The sequence below is a fragment of the Mixophyes fleayi genome, chromosome 8 (assembly GCF_038048845.1).
Source record: "Mixophyes fleayi isolate aMixFle1 chromosome 8, aMixFle1.hap1, whole genome shotgun sequence".
NCBI lineage: Eukaryota > Metazoa > Chordata > Amphibia > Anura > Limnodynastidae > Mixophyes > Mixophyes fleayi.
The window spans coordinates 107,441,711-107,464,339 of record NC_134409.1 but is presented as its reverse complement, the minus strand read 5'-3'; the positions used below and the strand labels follow the sequence as shown (position 1 = coordinate 107,464,339).

Genomic DNA, 22,629 nt, shown 5'->3' with positions numbered 1-22,629 from the left:
CAATATATTTAATCTAAGAAAGATATATATATCTGTAATAACATATCAGCATTTTAAACAAGTGTTACAAGCTATAATAAATAGATCTGACTATGAAGCATGAAGGAGCTGGAAGCCGCAGGTGAAGATTTGGAGGGCTATATGTGGTCCTGCAGTAGTGTAACTCCTATACTTGTCCTCACACTTGGATCCATTCCTACATTGTGTATAGATTTTATGTGTCAAACTGTGTGCCTAAGCAATGTCATGTCATGTCTCTGTAATTCCTTATGCCTAAGCAAAATCATGTCTGAGCACTTCCCTTCTGAAGATCCACCGATCACCACTCTCATTTAAGTGTCAAGTTATCAAATGGAGGAAAGTTCGATCTCTAGCGAAAACAGATATTTATCAGGCTGAGATAGGGCTTTTTTTTTTGCAAAGCCCAATCTATCAAGGTGTTAACACGATGAGTTTGGTGATGGCATTCGCAAGGTTTTCCCAGCTATAACTTCCTTATACAAGGCAAGGGTCTCAGGATGCCTTGGGCTTTCAATTGAGGGTGCCCACTTAGTAGTTATTGTCTGGTGACCACCTGCCAGTTCATAGTGGCAAGTTTATTAAGGATGTTACATGTATCATTTAGATATGACGGTGTTTCTGTCACTATAGGTTGTTAATATGAGTCAATTAATGATGACAAGTTAGTGTTTAGGGGGATTGATAGTGTTTTTATGAATTTTGGGTAGAGATATAAATGAATGGTGTCGTGGGTTGATCAATATTAATATATAACCTCTTTATTTCATTCTTTATATTTATGTTTTATGGAGTTAGATGCCACGCAATTTTTTAATTCTGATTGGCAGCATAAAAGTTGCCATAACAACCCAGTTCAGCATGAAAGTGGACCAGAAGTATTCAATGTTTGATACCTCTCAACTTTCTTCATATTAGTTCAATTGAATTGTACATCAATTCTTCTGTACCTTTGACTTTATGTACACCCAGAAAGGATGTTTGTACAATTGTAATATCATGTACTATATTTCTGCTTGCTGTACAATGTATTTTGACCTCGGCACAATCTGATTGGCCCATATGAGTATAAAATGGATCCAGTTTGTAGTTTGCCATATCCTTGAAAAAGACCTATCCCTATAAGGTTGAAATGTGTTGGGTAAAAGGACAACATATCCTGTGTGAAAGACTTTTCTACCATCAGTAACATCGTGTGGATTAACTTCACAACTATTCATATAACCTGGGGACTTTGACATCATGCTGTACATTGTGAATGTTCTATCCTCCTTCTGGTATATACTTTGTTGTATTTGTTTTATATTTCTATGAAGAGAAAGGGAAGATAACTCCTGGAGAATACATTTACTGTCAAATAAATTTTTAATGCTTAATGTTCAATTGAAAGAACACTTCTAGTAAGTGTATTACCATCAGGGGGGCAGCACTGTTTTTCAAAATAAACATTTTTCTATTATATACACCTGTAGAAAACTGCTCACATTGGATTTGTGAATATTGGCTTTCTGTTTGAGGCTTCACTTAAAAAACATTTCTAGTGAGTGTATTTCCACAAGGAGCAGCGCTTTCTTGGTTAGAAAAAACCTTCATCACATACAATTGTGGAAAATTTAATTCACAAGACTTTTATGTGCACTCTGACTTTTCGTTTGGTCAGTAATATGTGTTGTTTTACACAGTTTAATTAATTCTAGTAGCATTCATATGCCATACAGTCTCACACTATGTTACAAATTTGCTTTATTACATATGATCACCTCTGTTCTATAAGAAGAAAAAAGGAAGAAAGAGGGAGAAAACCTTACAGGATTGCACTTATAGTTTTACTATTTTTAGTCAATATAATTTTATGTCATTTATACATCTCTTTACATATTTTTTTGGGAAACACTAGTAGCGCTGGGATTTTTTAGCTATTCTTTTGAAATTTTGTGTGTGATTTCCTTAAGAAATCTGATCTGCAATTAGACTGAGCGCTGTTGAGAATTTATAAATCTTCACTGTAGTGTTTTGTACATTGGCCACTAGAACAGATTGTGCACTAGATACCAGATAATGTGATTTGTATTGTACACTAACCACTAAACAATGGGGCTTGTTTTGTTTTGTACACAAGCCACCAGGGAAAAAGACAAGCTTTCCAATTTGTCATCAATTACTGTAGGTAATTTTGCATGCAGTGTTCCAGACTTTTGGTTCTTTTTGTATAGTGCAAATTATTACAATAATAAAGGAGGGAAATTAATATATGTTATGTATCTTATTGCTTTATGTATCTAGAGTCACACAGAGACAGGAGTATGGTTTTGTCATCAACAGCATATATGTACTTACCCCTTCTGCGTTTACATCTACAATAAATGAGTTCAAGTCATTTTCGGTTAAGCGTCCGGCAACCACAATTTCATCACCTTCAAAGTAATGCTTGAAGTTGCTCTGAGTGAGGGCAGCTGTGGCATTCTCAGGATAATGCATCTCAATATCCAGCAAAGTCAGGGTTGCCTTTTCCCTAAGAAAGTTCTAAGGTCCAAAACAAACAAATAAAAAAGCAAAAACAATATTAGTTGGGTGACGGCATATATGTGGTCTATGGTAAATATCCAGCATGCGCTGTCTATTGATTTACTGTCAGATTCATTAAAAGTTCTCAGTATTATTATAACATTGTTTTTTAGATTATGTAATTCTTCTCCTAACAAATGTATTCAATTTATTTAAACACTGGGTTAACTACTTTAGGATAAAAAAAAATTCTCCTTTTAAAGGTGTCAGATCTACAATCACAATCTGACAGACTATGTACTCTGTCTGGTGACAGTGATGTAAAGGTGTCAGGGATTTGTCAGTGATGTAGCACATAGTTGCCTACTCTCCCATAATGTCCAGGATACTGCAGTATGCAGGGCAACCTCCATGATCCTTTCCACGTAGTTACTTAAGTGGTGGGGGCAGGACTTAGGACGCGATTCACGCATCATTGTGGCCCAGCCTCTGTTGTTAGGGCCAAAAATGTTTATAACAGTTTAGGGGGTGGGCCCAAAAGATGCAATTTGTTGAGCACCGCCACCATACACCACCCTGCCCCCCCGGGCCTCCAAGAAGACAAATTGCCAAAGTTTACAAGTATGATGTAGTGGCATGAAGTGCATGCTAGATAGGCCCCTGCGGAACTAACATAACATTTAATCCAGAACTAAGCAACTTGTGCCTTATCAGCTGATGTAAAACTGTAGCAGCTTCATGTACTGGCAAGTCATGCTGGGATTCATGCTTCTACAACAGCAAGAGGTTTCTCCTCACAGATGGAGATCAAGAGAGAAAAAATAAAACTCATATCTGGTGCCAATTCTAATATATGTAACATCTGCCACCAAGTGAAGATTAAAAACAAATATAGATATAATATAACAAATATAGAACAACATCCCAGATTGCCAGGTGGCCTTAAAGATATTGCAAAATCGCACTAGAGCTGACAAGGGAGTATGTCAGTTACAGCGGAGAGATGTGAAATAAAAGTATTACTGGACACCAGTGTGAGCGAGAGAGGAGAAAGACCTTTGTGAGCAGGAGAAAGCTATTTGAATCTGTGAGAAGACAGAGATATATTAATGAGATTGATCTATTAAGAGATGCATATGTAAAAGGCTGTCATTGTGGAGATCAGCATTTTTGAGAAAAAGAACCTGATGATAGAAATATATGTAAAGAGTATTGTCTATGAAGCCAAAACATCTGTGAGGAGAAACATCATTTTGAAAAAAAAAACCCTCTGAGAAAAAAAACACTGAGAAAAACGATATTGGTATAATCGAACCCTGGTTCTTGTGAGTAAACCTGATCAACTATCATAATAGATAAACCTGAAGTGAATGGGCGATATAGGTTTAACACCTGCATACGTTTAAATATTTATTTAAAAGACTGTTATATTGATCCATTCAAGATATCATCATAGTATAAGTATCAATTTTGGAGACTATGATATGAGTCCTTAGAAATGCTTATTTCAGAGACTGAATTAAATATCAATTTACTATATCATCTGCATTATTCGTGGTATGGAATTCAAACACATATCTGTTGAAAATAAATTGTATATAAAACTAAGTGAGAAGTAGCTACCAATGGTATTTGAAATGCATCAATGGCAGCCTGGTCTGAAAGTGAGGGACATTGCAAGAATCAATACTGTGAACTGTGAAATTTTAAGTGTGTTATAATTAGAGATGTTCAATGACCCCCATGTTTTGGTTTTGGTTATTGATCTGGATTAATTTTGTGTTTTGGTTTTGGCAAAACCGCCTCGCGTGTTTTTAGTCTTGGCTTTGGATCCCTATTTTTTTTAAAAAAATCCCTATATTTTTTGCTAAAATCACATAATTTGACTCTTTTTTTGTTCTTACATTATTATTCACCTCAATAACATTAATTTCCAGTCAATTTTTGTCAAGTGACAGTAACAATGCTACCCCTGTTTCTGTGTGAGCAATGGCACTGAGCAATGTCACTAGAGAATAGAAAGTGACAAGAACACTGCTACCCATCTTTCTGTGTGAGCAATGGTGCTGGATCTCCTGGGGAGTAAGGTAAACCCACGAGATCCGTCAATGCAACAATGACATTTTGCCTCAATTCAGATCCGAGGACGCGTGAAAGTATCGAACCGGCTTGGATCCCCTAAGTTCGGGTGGGCCACTTGCTCACATTGATTAGTCCTAGAAGAAGGTTTGCTCCAGATGATGGATGGACCTGTGTAGTTTGGCCAATGGTATTAAAATATGTGCTACAACCTCCTCTTCCACACTTTCATTCTCATTAGCATTGTGTCTGACTATGGTAAGTATTCTGTGCTGAGGGACAGCTTGCCTTCCAAAGCCTCAGTGATAGTGAAGCTGTAAAAGACAAACTGAGCAATGACCAGGGAAGCAAACTTACCACACTGAGCGTCACTGGTACTGGTTACTGGTCACTGGTTACTGTCACCATCACTAAACCAAGATGGCCTGTTATTATCATTCTGTGTGACCTTTTTAAGTGCTGAAAACTGTCAGTGTGCTACAGTCCACTATTAGCCTACATCTCAGCTCTGGGGGTAAATGTATTAAGCTCTGGGTTCTTCAACACCCGCGAGTTCGGCGTCTTCTGCATTTAAATTTAAAGTGGCGCTGCCTTGTAAAGGGAAACTTCCCTTTACAAGGCAGCGCCGCTTTAAATTTAAATGCCGAAGACGCCGAACTTGCGGGTGTTGAAGAACCCGGAGCTTAATACATTTACCCCCTGGTGTTCAGACTCCAAAGTGAATAGCACTGTCTTATATATAAAAATCATTGTTCTGTTTGTCTGTCCGGTTATGCATTTGGACACCCCTGCACTGATTGGAATGAAACCAATGTGAGGTTGTCCAGTTGGATCCTGGCCAGGTTTTAGCCGGGTTAGGGTCCCAGTCGGACCTCCTGTTCATGTACACAGGAAAGAACTTTGACCCAGGAATCCTGTTCTCAGCCTGCATTTGGACACCCCTGCACTGATTGGGATGAAACCAATGCAGCGTCGTCCAGTTAGATCAGAACTTTGACCCAGGGAGTCTGTTCTGAGAATTCCACTGGATAGATTTGGATAAAAATGTAACAGACTGGTAACATTGGATCCCAGAAGACATACTAAGGGGTTGAGGTACCAGTCAGACCTCACATTGGTGTATGCTGGGCATAAGTTTGACCTGGGGAGCCTGTTCTGAGCCTGCATTCGAACACCCCTGCACTGATTGGGATGAATCCAATTCAAGGTGGTCCAGTTGGATCCTGGTCAGGTTTTAAGGGGGCTAGGGTACCAGTCGGACCTCTCGTTGGTATACACTGGGCAGAACTTTTACCTGGGGAGCCTGTTCTTAGCCTTCCACTAGATGGATTTGGACAAAAACTTTACAGACTGGTAACATTGGATCCTAGAAAACATACTAGGGGGTTGAAGTCTCAGCCAGACCTCCCGTTGGTGTATGCTGGGCAGAACTTTGACCCTGGGAGTCTGTTTTGGGCATTCCGATGGATGTATTTGGATGACATTTAATATAAAAACAAAAACAACACTGGACAACCACCTCATGGGTGTGTTGGGAGAGCTGCTGTGCTGCTGATTATTTTTAAAAAGGTAGACAGTTACATCCAACTCATTGAGAACTTAATAACTTGAAGATTTTAACCTGGATAACACTGGATACTTCAATTAGTTTTATAATAAAGTGTCATCTGAGGCAATAGTTCTCACCTTAATGAATGGCATGCATGACCCTGGATTTGGGATGGGGAAGGGCAATAGATATAGATAAAAGGTGAGCCCCATCCCAGAAATTTCTTATGTAAACTCCACCCATAACAGAATCCATAGACAATTCCATGTTGCCTCCAATCAAGATTGGACATCTTTATCATTAAAAAAACCTAATAGAACACAGTAGAATTTATTACTACACTACTTATATATATTTTTACAAATAGGATACATATTCTATAATACAAAAGAAACATAAAAAGACCAGGTAGATCTATCAACAAGAAAAGTTACATATCAGCATCTTTTCACTAGACCACATTGTCTCAGCTCTACCATAATGTGATTTTAGTGCCCAGGAAGGGCTTCCATTGAGACTCATGAAAAAAGAATCTCCTATTGGTTTCCCTGCCCCCAGGCTCCCAGGTTCCATCTGTTTTTTTAATGGTATTTATCTCCTAGTTTTTTAAACTTTGACATGTGGTTTTGATCTTCTGTCTTCTACCTGATAGCTCTGTTTCCCCTCATCACACCTCTGATCTCCCTCATCACACCTCTGTTCCCGTCATTACACCTCTGATTTTCCTCATCACTTCTCTGTCTCCCTCATAACACCTCTGTCCCCTCTCATCAAAGGTTTGTTCCCCATTATCACTCTTCTGCTCCCCCATCACACCTATGATTCCCTTAATCACATTCATGTCCCCCTCATTACCCAATACTTTATCTACCTTCCTATGGTCTGGTCTCTTCTGTCTGCAGTTTTTCCCACTGCAGCTCCTCACTGACAGCATTGGGACATGATGACGATGTCACGCCCGACAGTCAGTCGGTGAAGAGGAGGGAGCCAGGCCCTAGGCTAGAGGGGCAATCGCCACCTATCAGTCCTGGAAAAGAAGCATCTGATCTGCTTATCTAAGAGTGCTGTGTTGGCTGTTAGATGTGAAAATGAAGCTTCGGGTCACAGAGAGGGACGGGTTTCCAGGCATCTTAAAACCCCCTCTATATGCTTGCCTGAACTTATAGCCAAATGTAAAAAACTTTTTATTTTGTGGAAAGGAACATGACAGTGAAGTGCAAGTTGGACAGTGCACATTTTATTATCATGTCTGATTTTGCTAATGCCAGTGGAGCCTCTAAAAGGCAAAAAACTTATGCTCAGCTTGAAAGATATGATAATCGGTGCAAGTTGCAACACAAGCATATTGATATGCACACATCAACAAGTGTAATAGAAAAATAAAAATAGAAATTGAGACCCATATACATGTTTTAATAATTTAAAACAATTGCATCATGTTTGGGATGTTTCTGCTCAGATAGACCATTAAATAGCATAATTGGGTTGTTCTTAATACACCTAAAAAATTGTGCTGTGTTGTGCAATATTACTTCTTACTAAAGGAACAAAAATGAGCAATGAAATGGTGACCACATAAAGTATGTAGATGCAAAAATATGTTGTCCAACCACGACACCCAGTTATAAACTTATAGATAAACACAGATAAATTTGTAGAAACAAATAGTAAACATATTATAAAATATCAGAAACTTACCCCCATCTGCAACTGTGCATACGGCCACAAGTGATTGCGTTGAGTAACACCTGAATTTTCAAAGGCCAACTTCTCATAAAAAGTATAATCTTTTCCAACATGGTAATGCAGACAGTTCAGGATATATTTCCCTTGAATGACTTTCTTTACATTCTGGAGGATTATTGTAGGTTTCTCTTCATCTTAGAGGGGAAAAAATATTTTATGTATCTTAGTTTTATTGCATTTGTATTGAGAAAAGATTTTAGAATACATATATACTATTTAGAAAACTTACATTAGAGTGCTTGAGGCATTCATTTCAGTTATATAGAGTATAATATACCATATACTGTAGCATTAGCTAAAGTATGCCAATTAACTTGCCACTATGTTTTTGAAGTGTGGGATGAAACCAGTGCACCTGGAGGAAACCCACACAAAAACACAGAAAATCTAAATTCCACACAGATAAGGTCCTGGTAGGGATTCACTATTTTACATTTACTGTTAATTGTAGTTAGGTCTTTCCAACTCTACGCAACAGTGGTCCAATAAAATCCAGGCATAAACAATCCTGTGTCTTTTCCGTGGTCAAAGCATCGGGATCCATTCAAATTCAATCCATACACACTCCAGATGGTAGATTTATAAAACCTTCTCAAAAGGAGAAGTGACGGTGTTGCCCATTTTAGAAGGTTTGATAAATCTACCCAGGTATGTATTTAGGAAGTGTGGTTTATAAGGTCCTTCAATACACTTACGAGTTTCTCCGCTATAGACTGCATGGCTTCATCCAGATGATTTGACCTTGGAAAAGACAAAGGATCATATATTGGTTGATTAAATTGGACCGCTGTTGCCTCAAGATGGAAAGACTCTACAGACTGTAAAGTAAGGCTGGGTACACACTATAGGTTTTTCACCCGATTATGGGGCCAATCACACGATAAGCGCTCAACATAGTATAATTGTGTACTCCCCAATGTTGAACAATTATCGTACCAAAGCACATCATATAATTTGATTTAATTTTTAAACCGGATTAAGAATCACGTTCAATGATGGAACAATGTTGTTCCAATTCTGCAGCGTGTATGCACTCACGACCAGTAGTGTCCATAGATCTCTATGGAGTCATGATCTCTTCAGTCGATAGTTATGACAGATGAAGAGCTCAGATCTGATGGTAAATTGTGTAGAATGTCAATAGTGTGTACGCAGAAATCGGCATGCTGATTGAGAATGTCAGTGGTTGATAAAATCATTAACAATATTGAATTTGGAGAAATTTTCATAGCATGTCCCAAGCCTAACAGAAAGCCTAAAGGCTATCAATACCAATCTGGACCGTTATAAAAGTTTATGACTCTCTGATCTATATACTGTCTAATTGTTGCTGCATCAGATGTGAGTGGCATCTATACCATAGGCTGCAAACTTACAGTGAATTTAATATTAGTAATTATAATCTGGACCGCTGCTGCTATTAAACAAGCATGACTGCTTGATTTCAGTGATTGAGCATATAATAACATCATGTGTGCAGGCTTTAATATTAATTGAGGATACACTATACAGAGAGACTGTGGATACCAAGTGGAAACATTCTCATACAATTTTGGACACAAATAGAAATAACCAATTTCTGCTGCTAACACTTCTATATATGACTATAAACTACAGAACACAGTGTGTAATATAAGTTCTTACTGAGCTGGATATATAAGGCTGGGAACACACTACAGGTTTTTCAACCAACATGATAAAGGACCGTTCGGGCCAATATCACATTAGTGTGTATACTTAAACGATGAACTATAAATCTCGTTCAGCTATGAAACTTTGCCCTTCCAATCCTGCAGTGTGTATGCACTCACAATCAAGATCTCCATAGAGTTTATAGAGTCATGATGTCAGGCAACGTCCACGCACTGCTCTTAGGTGCTGGGTACAGACGCCTATCCTCCATTACAGCATGCGTCCCGTTGCCTAGCAACGGGACATGCTTCTTGATTTCGTGTACTCACTGCGCACGCATGCACATTAAAGCTGCGTCCCATTGCTACTTTTATTCTGTCAGTGATCAGGTGCATCTCACCATCGAAATCATCTGCCACCTATCAGGGACTGCCCTGTCATATTTTAATGCTCCTCCTAACCTTGTTCTGGTGCCAGAGAATTGGTTCACCAACTCAAGTGTTACTGTTCCTTGTTCTCTGTTCCTGCTATTGCTGTTTGTTTCCGACCCCTGACTTGTTTCTTGACTATTCGTTTGCCTTGCATTTGGTACTGCTAAGTCCGTCTGGATCCTGACCTCTGGCTTGTCTCTGACCATTCTTCTGGATTCTCCCTCTGTACTGCGCCATCATTTGTTATCTGACCCGGACTGTACGACCATTCTTGTTCTCTTACCCATTGCGCTGGTAACTAACTTGGAGAATCGCGACCTCACGCAGCCACGAAGTCCATACCTCCTTGCGGGAATCCGTGGTGAACACCAGGGGGTGCGCTAGACTCCACGCCACCAGTTTAATTGTATCAATACCAGACAGGGATGTCTACTGTGTCATAAACATGACAGAATACTCTGGCCATGATTACACAGGATGAGCCATCCGCCCGGGATCTTCTTCTACATCTGGCTCAACGAGTAGACCAGCAGGAGGCTAATCAGGCCCAGCTCTTGCAATGTATTCAGGGCACAGTTTCCCAAATGGACACCCTTCAGGGTTCATCACCAGTACTTTAAGCTGCCGCTACTGGAACTGTAACCACCTCTGCTGCCACTGTCTCCACCAGCTCTACCAGCACCTGAGGGTTGTGTATACCTTCTCCAGAGAAATGTGATGGAGATCCTAAGAAGTGCCGTGGTTTCCTTAACCAGTGTGCCATACAATTTGAAAAGGCACCAGACAACTTTTATCAGACAGAACTAAGGCATACATAATCTCCTTCCTTTCACGCCAAGCACTTGCTTGGGCATCTCTTTTGTGGGAGTGTGATGATCCACTGCTCCAGAATTCTACAATTTTCATTGAAAGTTTCCATAAGGTCTTCGACGAGCCTGGTCGTGTGTCCTCTGCAGTTACTGGTCTTTTAGGCCTACATGAAGGAACACTGTCAGCTGACTAGTATGCAGTACAATTCAGCACTCTAGCATCCGAACACCGTTGGAATGATGAGGTCCTTACCGCTACCTTCTGGCAAGGGTTGAATGACCGAATAAAAGATGACCTGGCTTCATGTGATCTTCCCTCCAGACATGACAACTTAATTTTTCTGTGCATTATATTGGATATACGCCACCATGAATGCACGTAGGAATGTGATCGGAGTAACAACCAAACACCCACAAAGGTGATGAGTTTGGCGCTCTCAGGGATGGGCAATATATAGTATAAAATAAAAAATATGATTGATTCACCAATATAACCGATGTACAAGTACATTAGATTTCTTCCAGTAAGGATATGTGTCAATGAAGACAAAGATAATGGTGATAATAGTCTTCAGGAGGATCACTATTTCCCCTGCAGCACATTAAAGGGCTTTTGACACCTTGAAAACCACAAATAAAAACGATAGTAATGGCGCTGGGGTGATAGAGATCATCCAGACATATATATAAACATAGTAATGTATGGAAACTAAATAAATTCCCAAATCTTCAATTTAATAAAACAACCAGGTACATAAATAATAAGACAATAACAAACATAAATAAAAAACCAAATTATGAAGGACACTAAACCTCCCACAAGGAGGTGTTCTTTTAAAAAAAAACAAGATATCTAGTAACCAATTAATTGGTGTGATATGACTTCCTTTGAGAATGCAGTCCAGAGGTAATTAGAGGATCTTGTGAAACCTTGAAAATTAATCATCATATAGAGGCAAAGAAACATAGTTCCAGGTGTATAAAAAAGAGTAAAAACTCCAGTAGGGAGAGATTGATTATTCAAATAGAGCTCATCCAGACAGCGGAACAAATCCAAAAGATATTATCCGGAAGAAAGAAATAGTGACTTCTTACCAATTCAAAGGATGGAGTAAATAGTCTCCGCAACAGGCTGAAATTAAGATCCACGTTGGTATGAGTATTTCGCGGACTTCACCGCTGGTGTTAGTATATGTAACTCACTATTCATCTCCGTGTGGTTCTCTGGTGTGTTACATGTTCCGACAGGTGCACCTGCATTTACTGCCGTCTGTAAACTCAGTAGAAGAATGAAGGTTCCTGCTGCATAACATAGTCCAACAGTGGGACTTTCTCAAAGCTAACCAATCTACCTCCCCATAGGTATTTATAGACGGTAAGTCACAAAAAAGGAGGGGTGGAAACATGTAATTAATAATTAACCCTTCGGTTAAACAACCAATTACTCCGGTATCACAGTTCTCCTTGTGTATTGCAATGGAAACAGACAGTAAGAAATAATACCTCTGTCACATAACAACAATGCTTAAATAAACAAGTTTCTTCAGTACTAATAATTAATATAAATGAAATAAATAAAAAATAAAAAATAAAATAAAAAATATAAAATAAAAAATAAAAAAATAAGGAAAAATAAAAATAAAAATTATAAATAGAAAATAAATAAAAAGTCCAAAGCAACAATGTGGACATAGCATAATAATATCCTTTCCATACCTATGCAAATTATCAAACTATGACCTCTTTATAAATTCTCGAGTGAACAAACATATGCCATAAGTATATGTTAAACATATCTTTATAATCTACAAATAAAATAAAAAACCAAATATGTAAACATACAAAGACATCAAAACATAAATAGAAATATAACATGTGGATTCAAATATAAAAAATCGCAAACAAATATTTGAGAATAAAGATCATGTAAAATAACTCAAAATAACCTAAGATAATTAAATAAAATGAATCTACCAACAGCAGCTTCACAAAAGCAGTTTTTGTAAACACACCCCATAATATGAAAAAATAGACCAACTGGATACATAAACCTTGGATCAATTGAGACAGTGGTGATCCAAGGCCTCATTTAGTCCCATTGGATTGAGAGTTGATAATTTTAATATCCAGGCTGATTCACCAAGACACAATTTAAAGAATCTATCCCCCTTCCTGATAGTATTCTCAATATGTTCTACCCATAAAAGGGTCAAGCCATCTGGGTTGCCATTATGACATTCGCAAAGTGTCTAGAAAGGCTATGAACCATGACCTTATTAATTATGTTCCTCCTATGTTCCCTAAAGCGGGCCTTTAGAGGTCTGGTGATCCCTCCCACATATTGTAACCCGCAGCTGCATTCCATAACATAGATTACGTAAGCAGTATCACAGTTAATAAATACTTTTATCGGAAAATAAATATTCAAGTGACTGGATTTCACTTGCTTAGATTTATAAAAAAATCTGTAATAAACAAATCTATTTATTACACCGAAAACAGCCAGTGGGTTTCTTGGTCAACCAGCATTCCTTTGTTGTGTCTCTATTTTTTCTAAGGACACTTGGAGCCAAGATCCGCTTTAAATTCAAATTCTTCTTAAAAACTACCATTGGTCTGTCCTCCAGACAGCCATTGAGAATATTATCTTGTTTTAAAATACCAAAATTTGCAAACAAAATACTCTTGATCTGCTTAGATTTGGTATTAAAAGTGGAAACAAATCAAGGTCTATCTTTATTTATCTGGTCTCTTGTTTTTGTTTTCTTAACATCCAAAAGGGGGTCCTATCTAGAGACAAAGCATATGACTCAGCTTCACAAAGTATTCTATCTGGATATCCCCTTTCTTTAAATTTACTCAACATCTCTTTTGTTTGACTGGAAAAATCATTATCATCCAAACAGTTATGCCTTAATCTGCCCACCTGACTTTTCGGAATATTATTTTTCCATGGATGATAATGATTACTAGTATAATGTAAAAAATTACATGCATCGACTGGCCTATTATAATTCGTGTTTTGGTTCAAAAAAGAAACAAATTCCAAAGCTAATTCTTTACCACCTCTCCAAATAATAAACAAATCATCTATAAAATGACCGCAGAGGACCAGGCTCACCCTGTAAGGACCATTCCATATATATAGATCTTCAAATCTGCCCATGTATAAATTGGCAAAACTTGAGGCGAACCTGGTCCCCATCGCCGTTTCCAGAACCTGCAAAAAAAAAACGATCTTCAAATAAAAAATAATTGTGAGACAAAATAAACATAATAGCTTCCAAAATAAAATCCTGTCTGCCCTCTGAAATATCAACATCTGTCCTAATGAAGGATTTAGTTGCTTCTATACCACCAATATGGGGAATATTAGTATAGAGGGCCTGGACATCAAGATTCAAGAACCCATTATCTGAGATCCCTTAAACCTCATGATGATGGGGGTTCATACTCAGATACTACAGAAATGTCTTCTTTATTTTATAAATTGGAGATCTCCTGAAAATTGAAATGAGACACTGGTGGGACAGTGTCTCTCTACAAAAGTATATTGACTCAAAAAGGATTCCTAGAGGTCTTAGAATTTTTAAAGCTCTCTCTATTAACGACAATCCAATCTTACTAGAGAAATGGAATAATACATTAGACGAGTGCTCTGTCTCCCTCATGAAACTCTTGATTGATTATAGAGAAGAGAAAGTTAAAAAAACTATAGAGGAAATTAATGGGGTCAAAAACCAATTGTTATTGTATAAGGATACTAAAGAGTTTAAAGAACATGATAAAATCACAAATAGTAAAGTAGAAAAATTTCAACAAGATTTGGTATTAAAGAAATCAGACAAATTTGAAAGAGATAGAGTGGATTACGATCTGGATAGAGTGAGAATCTATAAGAAAAGACCCTTCAAATTAGGATCTTCCCTAGAAGATTATAGGGAACGGTCAGGAGGTGGTTTTTGAGATAGGACTAAACGGAACTACTATGCAAGATCTATAAGTCCAAAGAGAGATTTCCACAATACTAATAGTAGGACCACAACAAAAAAGAAGAAAATTTTATAGATGATTTATTTATTATTTGGAGAGGTGGTGAAGAATTAGCTTTGGAATTTGTTTCTTTTTTGAACCAAAACACGTTTAATCTTAAGTCCACTCACACTTTTAATACACAACTGGTCAATTTCTTGGATATCACTCTCTCCCACTCTGGAGACAAAATACTAAGATCGAATTATAATAAGCCAGTCGATGCATGTATTTTTTTACATTAAAGTAGTAATCATTATCATCCATGGAAAAATAATATTCCGAAAAGTCAGGTGGGCAGATTAAGGTGTAACTGTTTGGATGATAATGATTTTTCCAGGCAGACGAAAGAGATGTTGAGTAAATTTAAAGAAAGGGGATATCCAGATAGAATACTTTGTGAAGCTGAGTCATATGCTTTGTCTCTAGATAGGACCCCCCTTTTGGATGTTAAGAAAACAAAAACAAGAGACCAGACAAATAAAGATGGACCTTGCTTTGTTTCCACTTTTAATACCAAATCTAAGCAGATCAAGAGTATTTTGTTTGCAAATTTTGGTATTTTAAAACAAGATAATATTCTCAATGGCTGTCTGGAGGACAAACCATTGGTAGTTCTTAAAAAGAATTTGGATTTAAAGCGGTCCTTGGCTCCAAGAAGTCCTTAGAAAAAATAGAGACACAACAAAGGAATGCTGGTTGACCAAGAAACCCACTGGCTGTTTTCGGTGTAATAAACAGATTTGTCTTACATGTAAACATCTTTTAGATAAATCTAAGCAAGTGAAATCCAGTCATTTGAATATTAATTTTCCGATATTAGGATTTATTAACTGTGATACTGCTTACGTAATCTATGTTTTGGAATGCAGCTGCGGGTTACAATATGTGGGTAGGACCACCAGACCTCTAAAGGCCCGCTTTAGGGAACATAGGAGGAACATAATTAATAAGGTCATGGTTCATAGCCTTTCTAGACACTTTGTGAATGTCCATAATGGCAACCCAGATGGCTTGACCCTTTTATGGGTAGAACATATTGAGAATACTATCAGGAAGGGGGATAGATTCTTTAAATTGTGTCTTGGTGAATCAGCCTGGATATTAAAATTATCAACTCTCAATCCAATGGGACTAAATGAGGCCTTGGATCACCACTGTATCAATTGATCCAAGGTTTATGTATCCAGCTGTTTTATTTTTTCATATTATGGGGTGTGTTTGCAAAAACTGCTTTTGTGAAGCTGCTGTTGGTAGATCCATTTTATTTAATTATCTTAGGTTATTTTGAGTTATTTTACATGATCTTTATTCTCAAATATTTGTTTACGATTTATTATATGTGAATCCACATGTTATATTTCTATTTATGTTTTGATGTCTTTGTATGTTTACATATTTGTTTTTTTATTTTATTTGTAGATTATAAAGATATGTTTAACATATACTTATGGTATATGTTTGTTCACACGAGAATTTATAAAGAGGTCATAATTTGATAATTTGTATAGGTATGGAAAGGATATTATAATGCTATGTCCACATTGTTGCTTTGGACTTTTTATTTATTTTCTATTTATAATTTTTATTTTTATTTATTTTTTATTTTATATTTTTTATTTTATTTTTTATTTTTTATTTATTTCTTTTATATTAATTATTAGTACTGAAGAAACTTGTTCATTTAAGCATTGTTATGTGACAGAGGTATTATTTCTTACTGTCTGTGTAATGGAAAAATTATGGTACAAATATATGTTGGATAAAACAATATTGATGTGTATAAAATCTGTTGGTCAAATGATTTCTTTCTGTATTCTGTGAAATGGTTAAATTGTTTTTCTATGTTATACTCTACAATAGGGCATCTATTCATAGGATGTTAAAATAGTCAGCAGCTGTCAAGTTATATAGAGAGACGAGTGTAAGAGGTCACATATGCCCTTTGACCTGCTTAGGCATAGAAATCTGTGTAATATGAAGAGATTATATATAACCAACTTTGTCCTTATGAGGTATATTCTTTAGTATGTGATGTGGTTAGTGACGTATGTAAAGAGGGGTGGTGTTACTTCTATATAATTTGTGTCTTACATAGAGGATATTGTCTTGTTCCATGATGAATACAGACCATTGCATATGCAATTTGTAAGAATAAAGATAACCTTTGCTTTTTCAAATACTTATATTTTTTTTTAATCATTTATGCGTTAACATCTGTTTCCATTGCAATACACAAGGAGAACTGTGATACCGGAGTAATTGGTTGTTTAACCGAAGGGTTAATTATTAATTACTTGTTTCCACCCCTCCTTTTTTCTGACTTACCGTCTATAAATACCTATGAGGAGGTAGATTGGTTAGCTTTGAGAAAGTCACACTGTTGGACTATGTTGTGCAGCAGGAACCTTCATCCTTCTACTGAGTTTACGGACAGCAGTAAAAGCAGGTGCACCTTTCGGAACATGTGACACACCAGAGAACCACACGGAGATGAATAGTGAGTTACATATACTAACACCAGCGGTGAAGTCCGCGAAATACTCATACCAACGTGGATCTTAATTTCAGCCTGTTGCGGAGACTATTTACTCCATCCTCTGAATTGGCAAGAAGTCACTATTTCTTTCTGCCGGATAATATTTTTTGGATTTGTTCCGCTGCCTGGGTGAGCTCTATTTGAATAACTAATCTCTCCCTACTGGAGTTTTTACTCTTTTTTATACACCTGGAACTATGTTTTTTTGCCTCTATATGATGATTAATTTTCGAGGTTTCACGTGATCCTCTAATTACCTCTGGACTGCATTCTCAAAGGAAGTCATATCACACCAATTAATTGGTTACTAGATATCTTGGTTTTTTAAAAGAACACCTCCTTGTGGGAGGTTTAGTGTCCTTCATAATTTGGTATTTTACTTATGTTTGTTATTGTTTTATTATTTATGTACCTGGTTGTTTTATTAAATTGAAGATTTGGGAATTTATTTAGTTTCCATACATTACTATGTTTATATATATGTCTGGATGATCTCTATCACCCCAGCGCCATTACTATCGTTTTAATGTGATCGGAGTAGCCTCTCTTTTCCTCATCTGGCACCTTAATTCTAGCCTCCTGTACTCCCTACAGAGGAACCCATGCAAATTGGCTGTCTCCTGAAGAACGAGATACGTATGAAGGATCGGCTATGTCTCTACTGTGGGGAGCCCGGACACCTTCTCTCTGTGTCTCCCAAGAGACCGGGAACACCTCTTCCTAAGTGGTGGCAGGGAGGTCAACCTAGGATCCCAGTCCTCTTTTCCTTGTTCCCAGAGAGAATCCGAGTTTCTTATACCTATCACTCTTTTTTCTCCTGATGGTCCTCAATCTCTGTTTGCCTTTGTGGACTGAGGATCAACGGGGAACTTCATATCCTCCAGCTTTGTCTCTCCATCTTCATACCACACTTTTTCCACAGCCGTTAGCACTTACAGTAGTAGATGGAAACTGCGTCTCTAATGGCTCTATCACCTGCATCACCATTCCTGTCCGGCTGCTGGTAGGAGCTCTCCACTCTGAATGGATAAACTTCCTGGTTCTTCCACAATCCGTTAACCCATTCATTTTGGGTCTGCCCTGGCTGAGGACACATTCCTCACAATTTGATTGGCATCATGTGCAATTTACTTCTTGGGGTCCTCTTTGCATCTCATGCTGTTTTACACCAGTCACACCCTGCAATTTGGTTATTCCCCGTCTACTCTGACTTTCTGGATGTCTTTAGTAAAGAGTTACTACCACCAAATCAACCCTGGGACTGCCCCATTGATCTCATACCAGGCAAGTGTATCTCTAGAGGCAGGGTATTCCCTTTATCTTAAAAAGACTCAGACAATGTCAGAATACATCTCTGAAAATCTCACATGAGTATTTATTCAATAGTCTTCCTCCCCCACTGGTGCCAGATTCTTCTTTATAAAGAAGTAAGATGGATCCTTCAGACCATGCATAGACTACCGCAAACTCAATGCCATCACTGTCAAGTACCGATACCCACTTCCCCTCATTCTTGAGCTGTTCGATCGTATTCGTGGAGCCCAAATCTTCACGAAATTGGATCTCTGAGGTATTTACAATTTAATTAGAATTAGGAGAAGGGATGTATGGAAAACCGCATTGAACACTGGAGATGGTCACTACAAGTACCTTGTGATGCCCTTTTGGCTTTGTAACGCTCCTGCGGTATTCCAAGAGTTTGTTAATGAGATCTTCCAGGACCTTTTATATTAGTCCATAGATATTCTGATATTCTCCCAGGACCTGTCATTCCACCGTGCACATGTTAAGGAGGTGCTACTCTGCTTTCGGATAAATCACTTATATTGCAAGCTTGGAAAAATGTCTCTTTGAGCATTCCCAGGTACCCTTCCTGAGGCACATTGTGTCTGGGTCTGGCTGTCAAATGGATCCAAGTAAAGTGAAGGCTGTTCTTGACTGGCCTCAGCTGGCAGGGTTAAAAGCCACTCAGCGCTTTATTGGGTTCACTAATTACTACCGGCAATTCATTCAGGGATTCTCCACCCTTATTTCTCCCATCACTTCTCTTTCTCGTAGGGGTCAAGTCAAGTCTTGGCCCAAAAAGGCAGTCCTCGTATTTAGGTCACTCATAGATGCCTTCTTCATGGCTCCTATCTTGAGACAGCCTGACCAACGTAAGCCCTTTTTCGTGGAAGTGGATGCCTCTTCGGTGGGTATTGGCGCTGTTCTTTCCAAAAACAATTCTTCCGGTACCCTCAGACCTTGTGGTTTTCTCTCTAAGAAATTTTCTTCCAATGAATCCAATAATGGTATTGGAGACAAGGAACTCCTGGGTATCAAAGTCGTCTTGAAAGAGTGGCGCTACTTGCTGGAGGGAGCTCGCTTTCCGGTTACTGTTTTTACAGACCATAAAAACCTCATCTATCCAGAGTCTGCTCAATGTTTGACTTCTCGGAAAGCCCGTTGGTCTTTAGTCTTCAGCAGATTCCAGCTAATCCTGACCTTTCAGCCGGGTTCCAAGAATTTCAAGGCAGATGCTCTCTCCTGAGTGTGTGGCTTTCTACTCTGAATGTTAAACTCAAAGTGCCGACCATGAAATTTACACCTCATTACATTGGTCCCTTTCCCAATATTCAAGTTATCAATGTCGTTACTTATAAACTCCGGTTACCCCCTTTCTCTGGGTACATAACTCTTCTCATAGTTATCTTCATAAGCCACTCGTTCTTAATGAATTCTCCAAAAGATCTTCTCCTCCTCCTCCTGTCAAGAAGATTTCTGGTGAAGAGTTTGAAATGGAATGCATCCTGAAGATGCGTACTCTCCAAGGCAAGTCGCAATTCTTGGTCCACTGGAAGGGCTACGGCGCTGAGGGGAGATTCTGGGTCAACAGAGAGGATCTTCATGCCCCTTACCTCCTGGCTCATTTCTTGAAAAAAACAGATGGTAAATCCGAGAGAGAGGGAAGGAGAGTCCTTTTATTCTGTCGGCCGTCAGGTGTATTTGATTGCCGAAATCGTCTGCCACTAATCGGGGCTGCCCTTCCCTATTTAAGGCTCCTCCTAACCTTGTTCTGGTGCCAGAGTATTGGTTTACCAGCTCCAGTGTTCCTGTTTCCTTTTCCCTGTTCCTGTTATTGCTGTTTGTGCCAATACCAGTCAGTGGTGTCTACAGTGTCATAAACGTGACATCTTTTTAGCCGATGGTTATGACAGTTGAACAGCACAGATCTGAGGGTAAAACTTTTAAAACATGTATAGTGATTATGCATGAAGCAACATAGTGATTCTGACTTTTTTTTCAGTCGTTAGTACAATCATTGTAGAGAACACATTGGTTATAGTTGTGCTCTACTTGGGGCTACTAGGTTGCAGAAAACATCAAATAGGAGTACTAACCCCTTTATGTACCAGGCTTGTATACAGGGGCGGGCTGGCCCAGGGGGCAGGGGGGCAACGGCCCCCCGGGCCGCTGGGTCAGATGGCTATTAGGGCCAGGGGGTAGGCCGGCCGGCCGCCCTCCCCGATGCAAAATACATCATTTCCCCCCGCGACCGCATCAGCACACAGGCGGCCGCATCACATGACTGGGGATGTGGCCGCGCCATCTCCCAGCCCGCGCCTGCTTGTATAATTGGTAATATTGACTATTAATTATTGATGCACACTATGCCCATCGTACAGTATGCCTCTTTCTATTACAACGACCCCCCAGTTATCTCACCTGCTGTCACCAGGGGGCAGGACCACATAAAGTAACACTACAGGTATTACACCTAGATCAAAATTGGGCAGTGGGCATGCTGTTTGTTTAAAAAAATAAATAAATATGTAATTGTTTTTTTTCACTGCAAATATCCGTACTGATGGTCATCATCATTAGCATGCATCTTTGCAGAATTGGTTGAGCACCTGCAAGAGATTTGCATACTGGCAGAAATATCTACAGATGTGTCCATCTTTGATTTAGTCACAGTTAGTTGAACATACTCTTACTGTACTTGGCATATGCTTTACCTCCCCCATTCTTCCTCTCTAAACTTAAGGGGGTAAATGTATTAAGTAGCAGTTTCTGCAAATTGGCAGTTATCGGCGAGTTTGCAGGGAAAATTTAAAGCGGCAATGGCTTTGAAGGCAAAACTTGCCTTGAAAACGATTGCTGTTTTAAATATATATTAGATGTTTCTGGCGACTTGCAGAAACCGTTACTTAATACATTTACCAAAAGGATTCATAAGTTTAATATGTACAGAGTTGTGATCCCATGCACAATAAGTAATTCTACTGTTGATCCAGCTTGTAGGTGCTGTTTAATATACTTGTGGCTGAAAAAATGGAACAATGAGGTGTTATGTGGTAAAATAGAAACCTATAAATAATAATCTACAACAAATAGCACTACAGTCTGGCACAGACAATATGCAGGGTATAATGCAAACATCTAACCATCCTAGCCAGTCTTTTAAAAGCAGAAATGACCTTCTGATGAGTTTAAGGACCTGCCTGATTGGTCCTTTTCTGTGTTTACCTTTTCACAGATAGCAGATGATTTGGTGTTGATACAATTAGGGACAGGTATTGTTCTACTGCTAAACAGAAAGGTTTGTTTAAACAGGAGAGAAGACAATCCAGACACAGTACATTTAAATACATGATGTAGTCCTCTGCAAATAAACAAAGAGCTCTATCTGTGGACCTCTTCCCTATCTTAACACATAAAACCACCTGATGTGATGTACATTCATACAGGAATGGTGGACAATTATCCTTTTGCCCAGGCTGAAACAATGGACTAGTCTGCATGTATACACAAAATAAGGAAACTATGTTGCCTGACATATTACCACTTAAAAATACAATATATATATATATATATATATATATATATATATATATAATATCTTTAAATATGATTGACAAATATGAGGAAGCACAGAGCTAGAAAAAGTTTATGTTTTTACTGTCCACACTTTGTGTGAAACGATGTGCAGACTGGTTGAGGTGAGGTGAGGCGCTGGAGTGCCTACTGGTTGGTACTTGTATTGTCCATCTGTTGCATATGTAAATTCAATTATATAATATTATGCAATGTTGCACATCATCTTGTACTTATTCTGGTGCAGCTTTTCTTTTTTGCCATATACAAGTATTCAAATTTCTGTTCGAACAGAAAGGGTCACAAATACATATTCCTAAACTCCAGTGATGATGTACAAATAACTTACATTTTTTTTATCATTCTAAGGTGCTCCAATATTCTGTTCTGCAAGCTATATATTGTGCGCCCTACATATTGTAAACCACAGGG

General features: G+C 38.3%; 1 protein-coding gene across 4 annotated transcripts in view; it reads right to left on the bottom strand.

The window, feature by feature from the left end:
* The window catches only part of LOC142099562 (inter-alpha-trypsin inhibitor heavy chain H3-like), a 214,513-nt gene that overhangs the window by 82,122 nt on the left and 109,762 nt on the right, over positions 1-22,629 (bottom strand). For all 4 annotated transcript variants that reach the window (XM_075183110.1, XM_075183112.1, XM_075183111.1 and 1 more), the window contains exons 10-11: positions 7,850-8,031; positions 2,356-2,541 (exon numbers count right to left, since the gene is read on the bottom strand). In XM_075183110.1, coding sequence (XP_075039211.1) covers positions 2,356-2,541; positions 7,850-8,031 — 368 coding nt within the window. The remainder of the gene's footprint in view (positions 1-2,355; positions 2,542-7,849; positions 8,032-22,629) is intronic.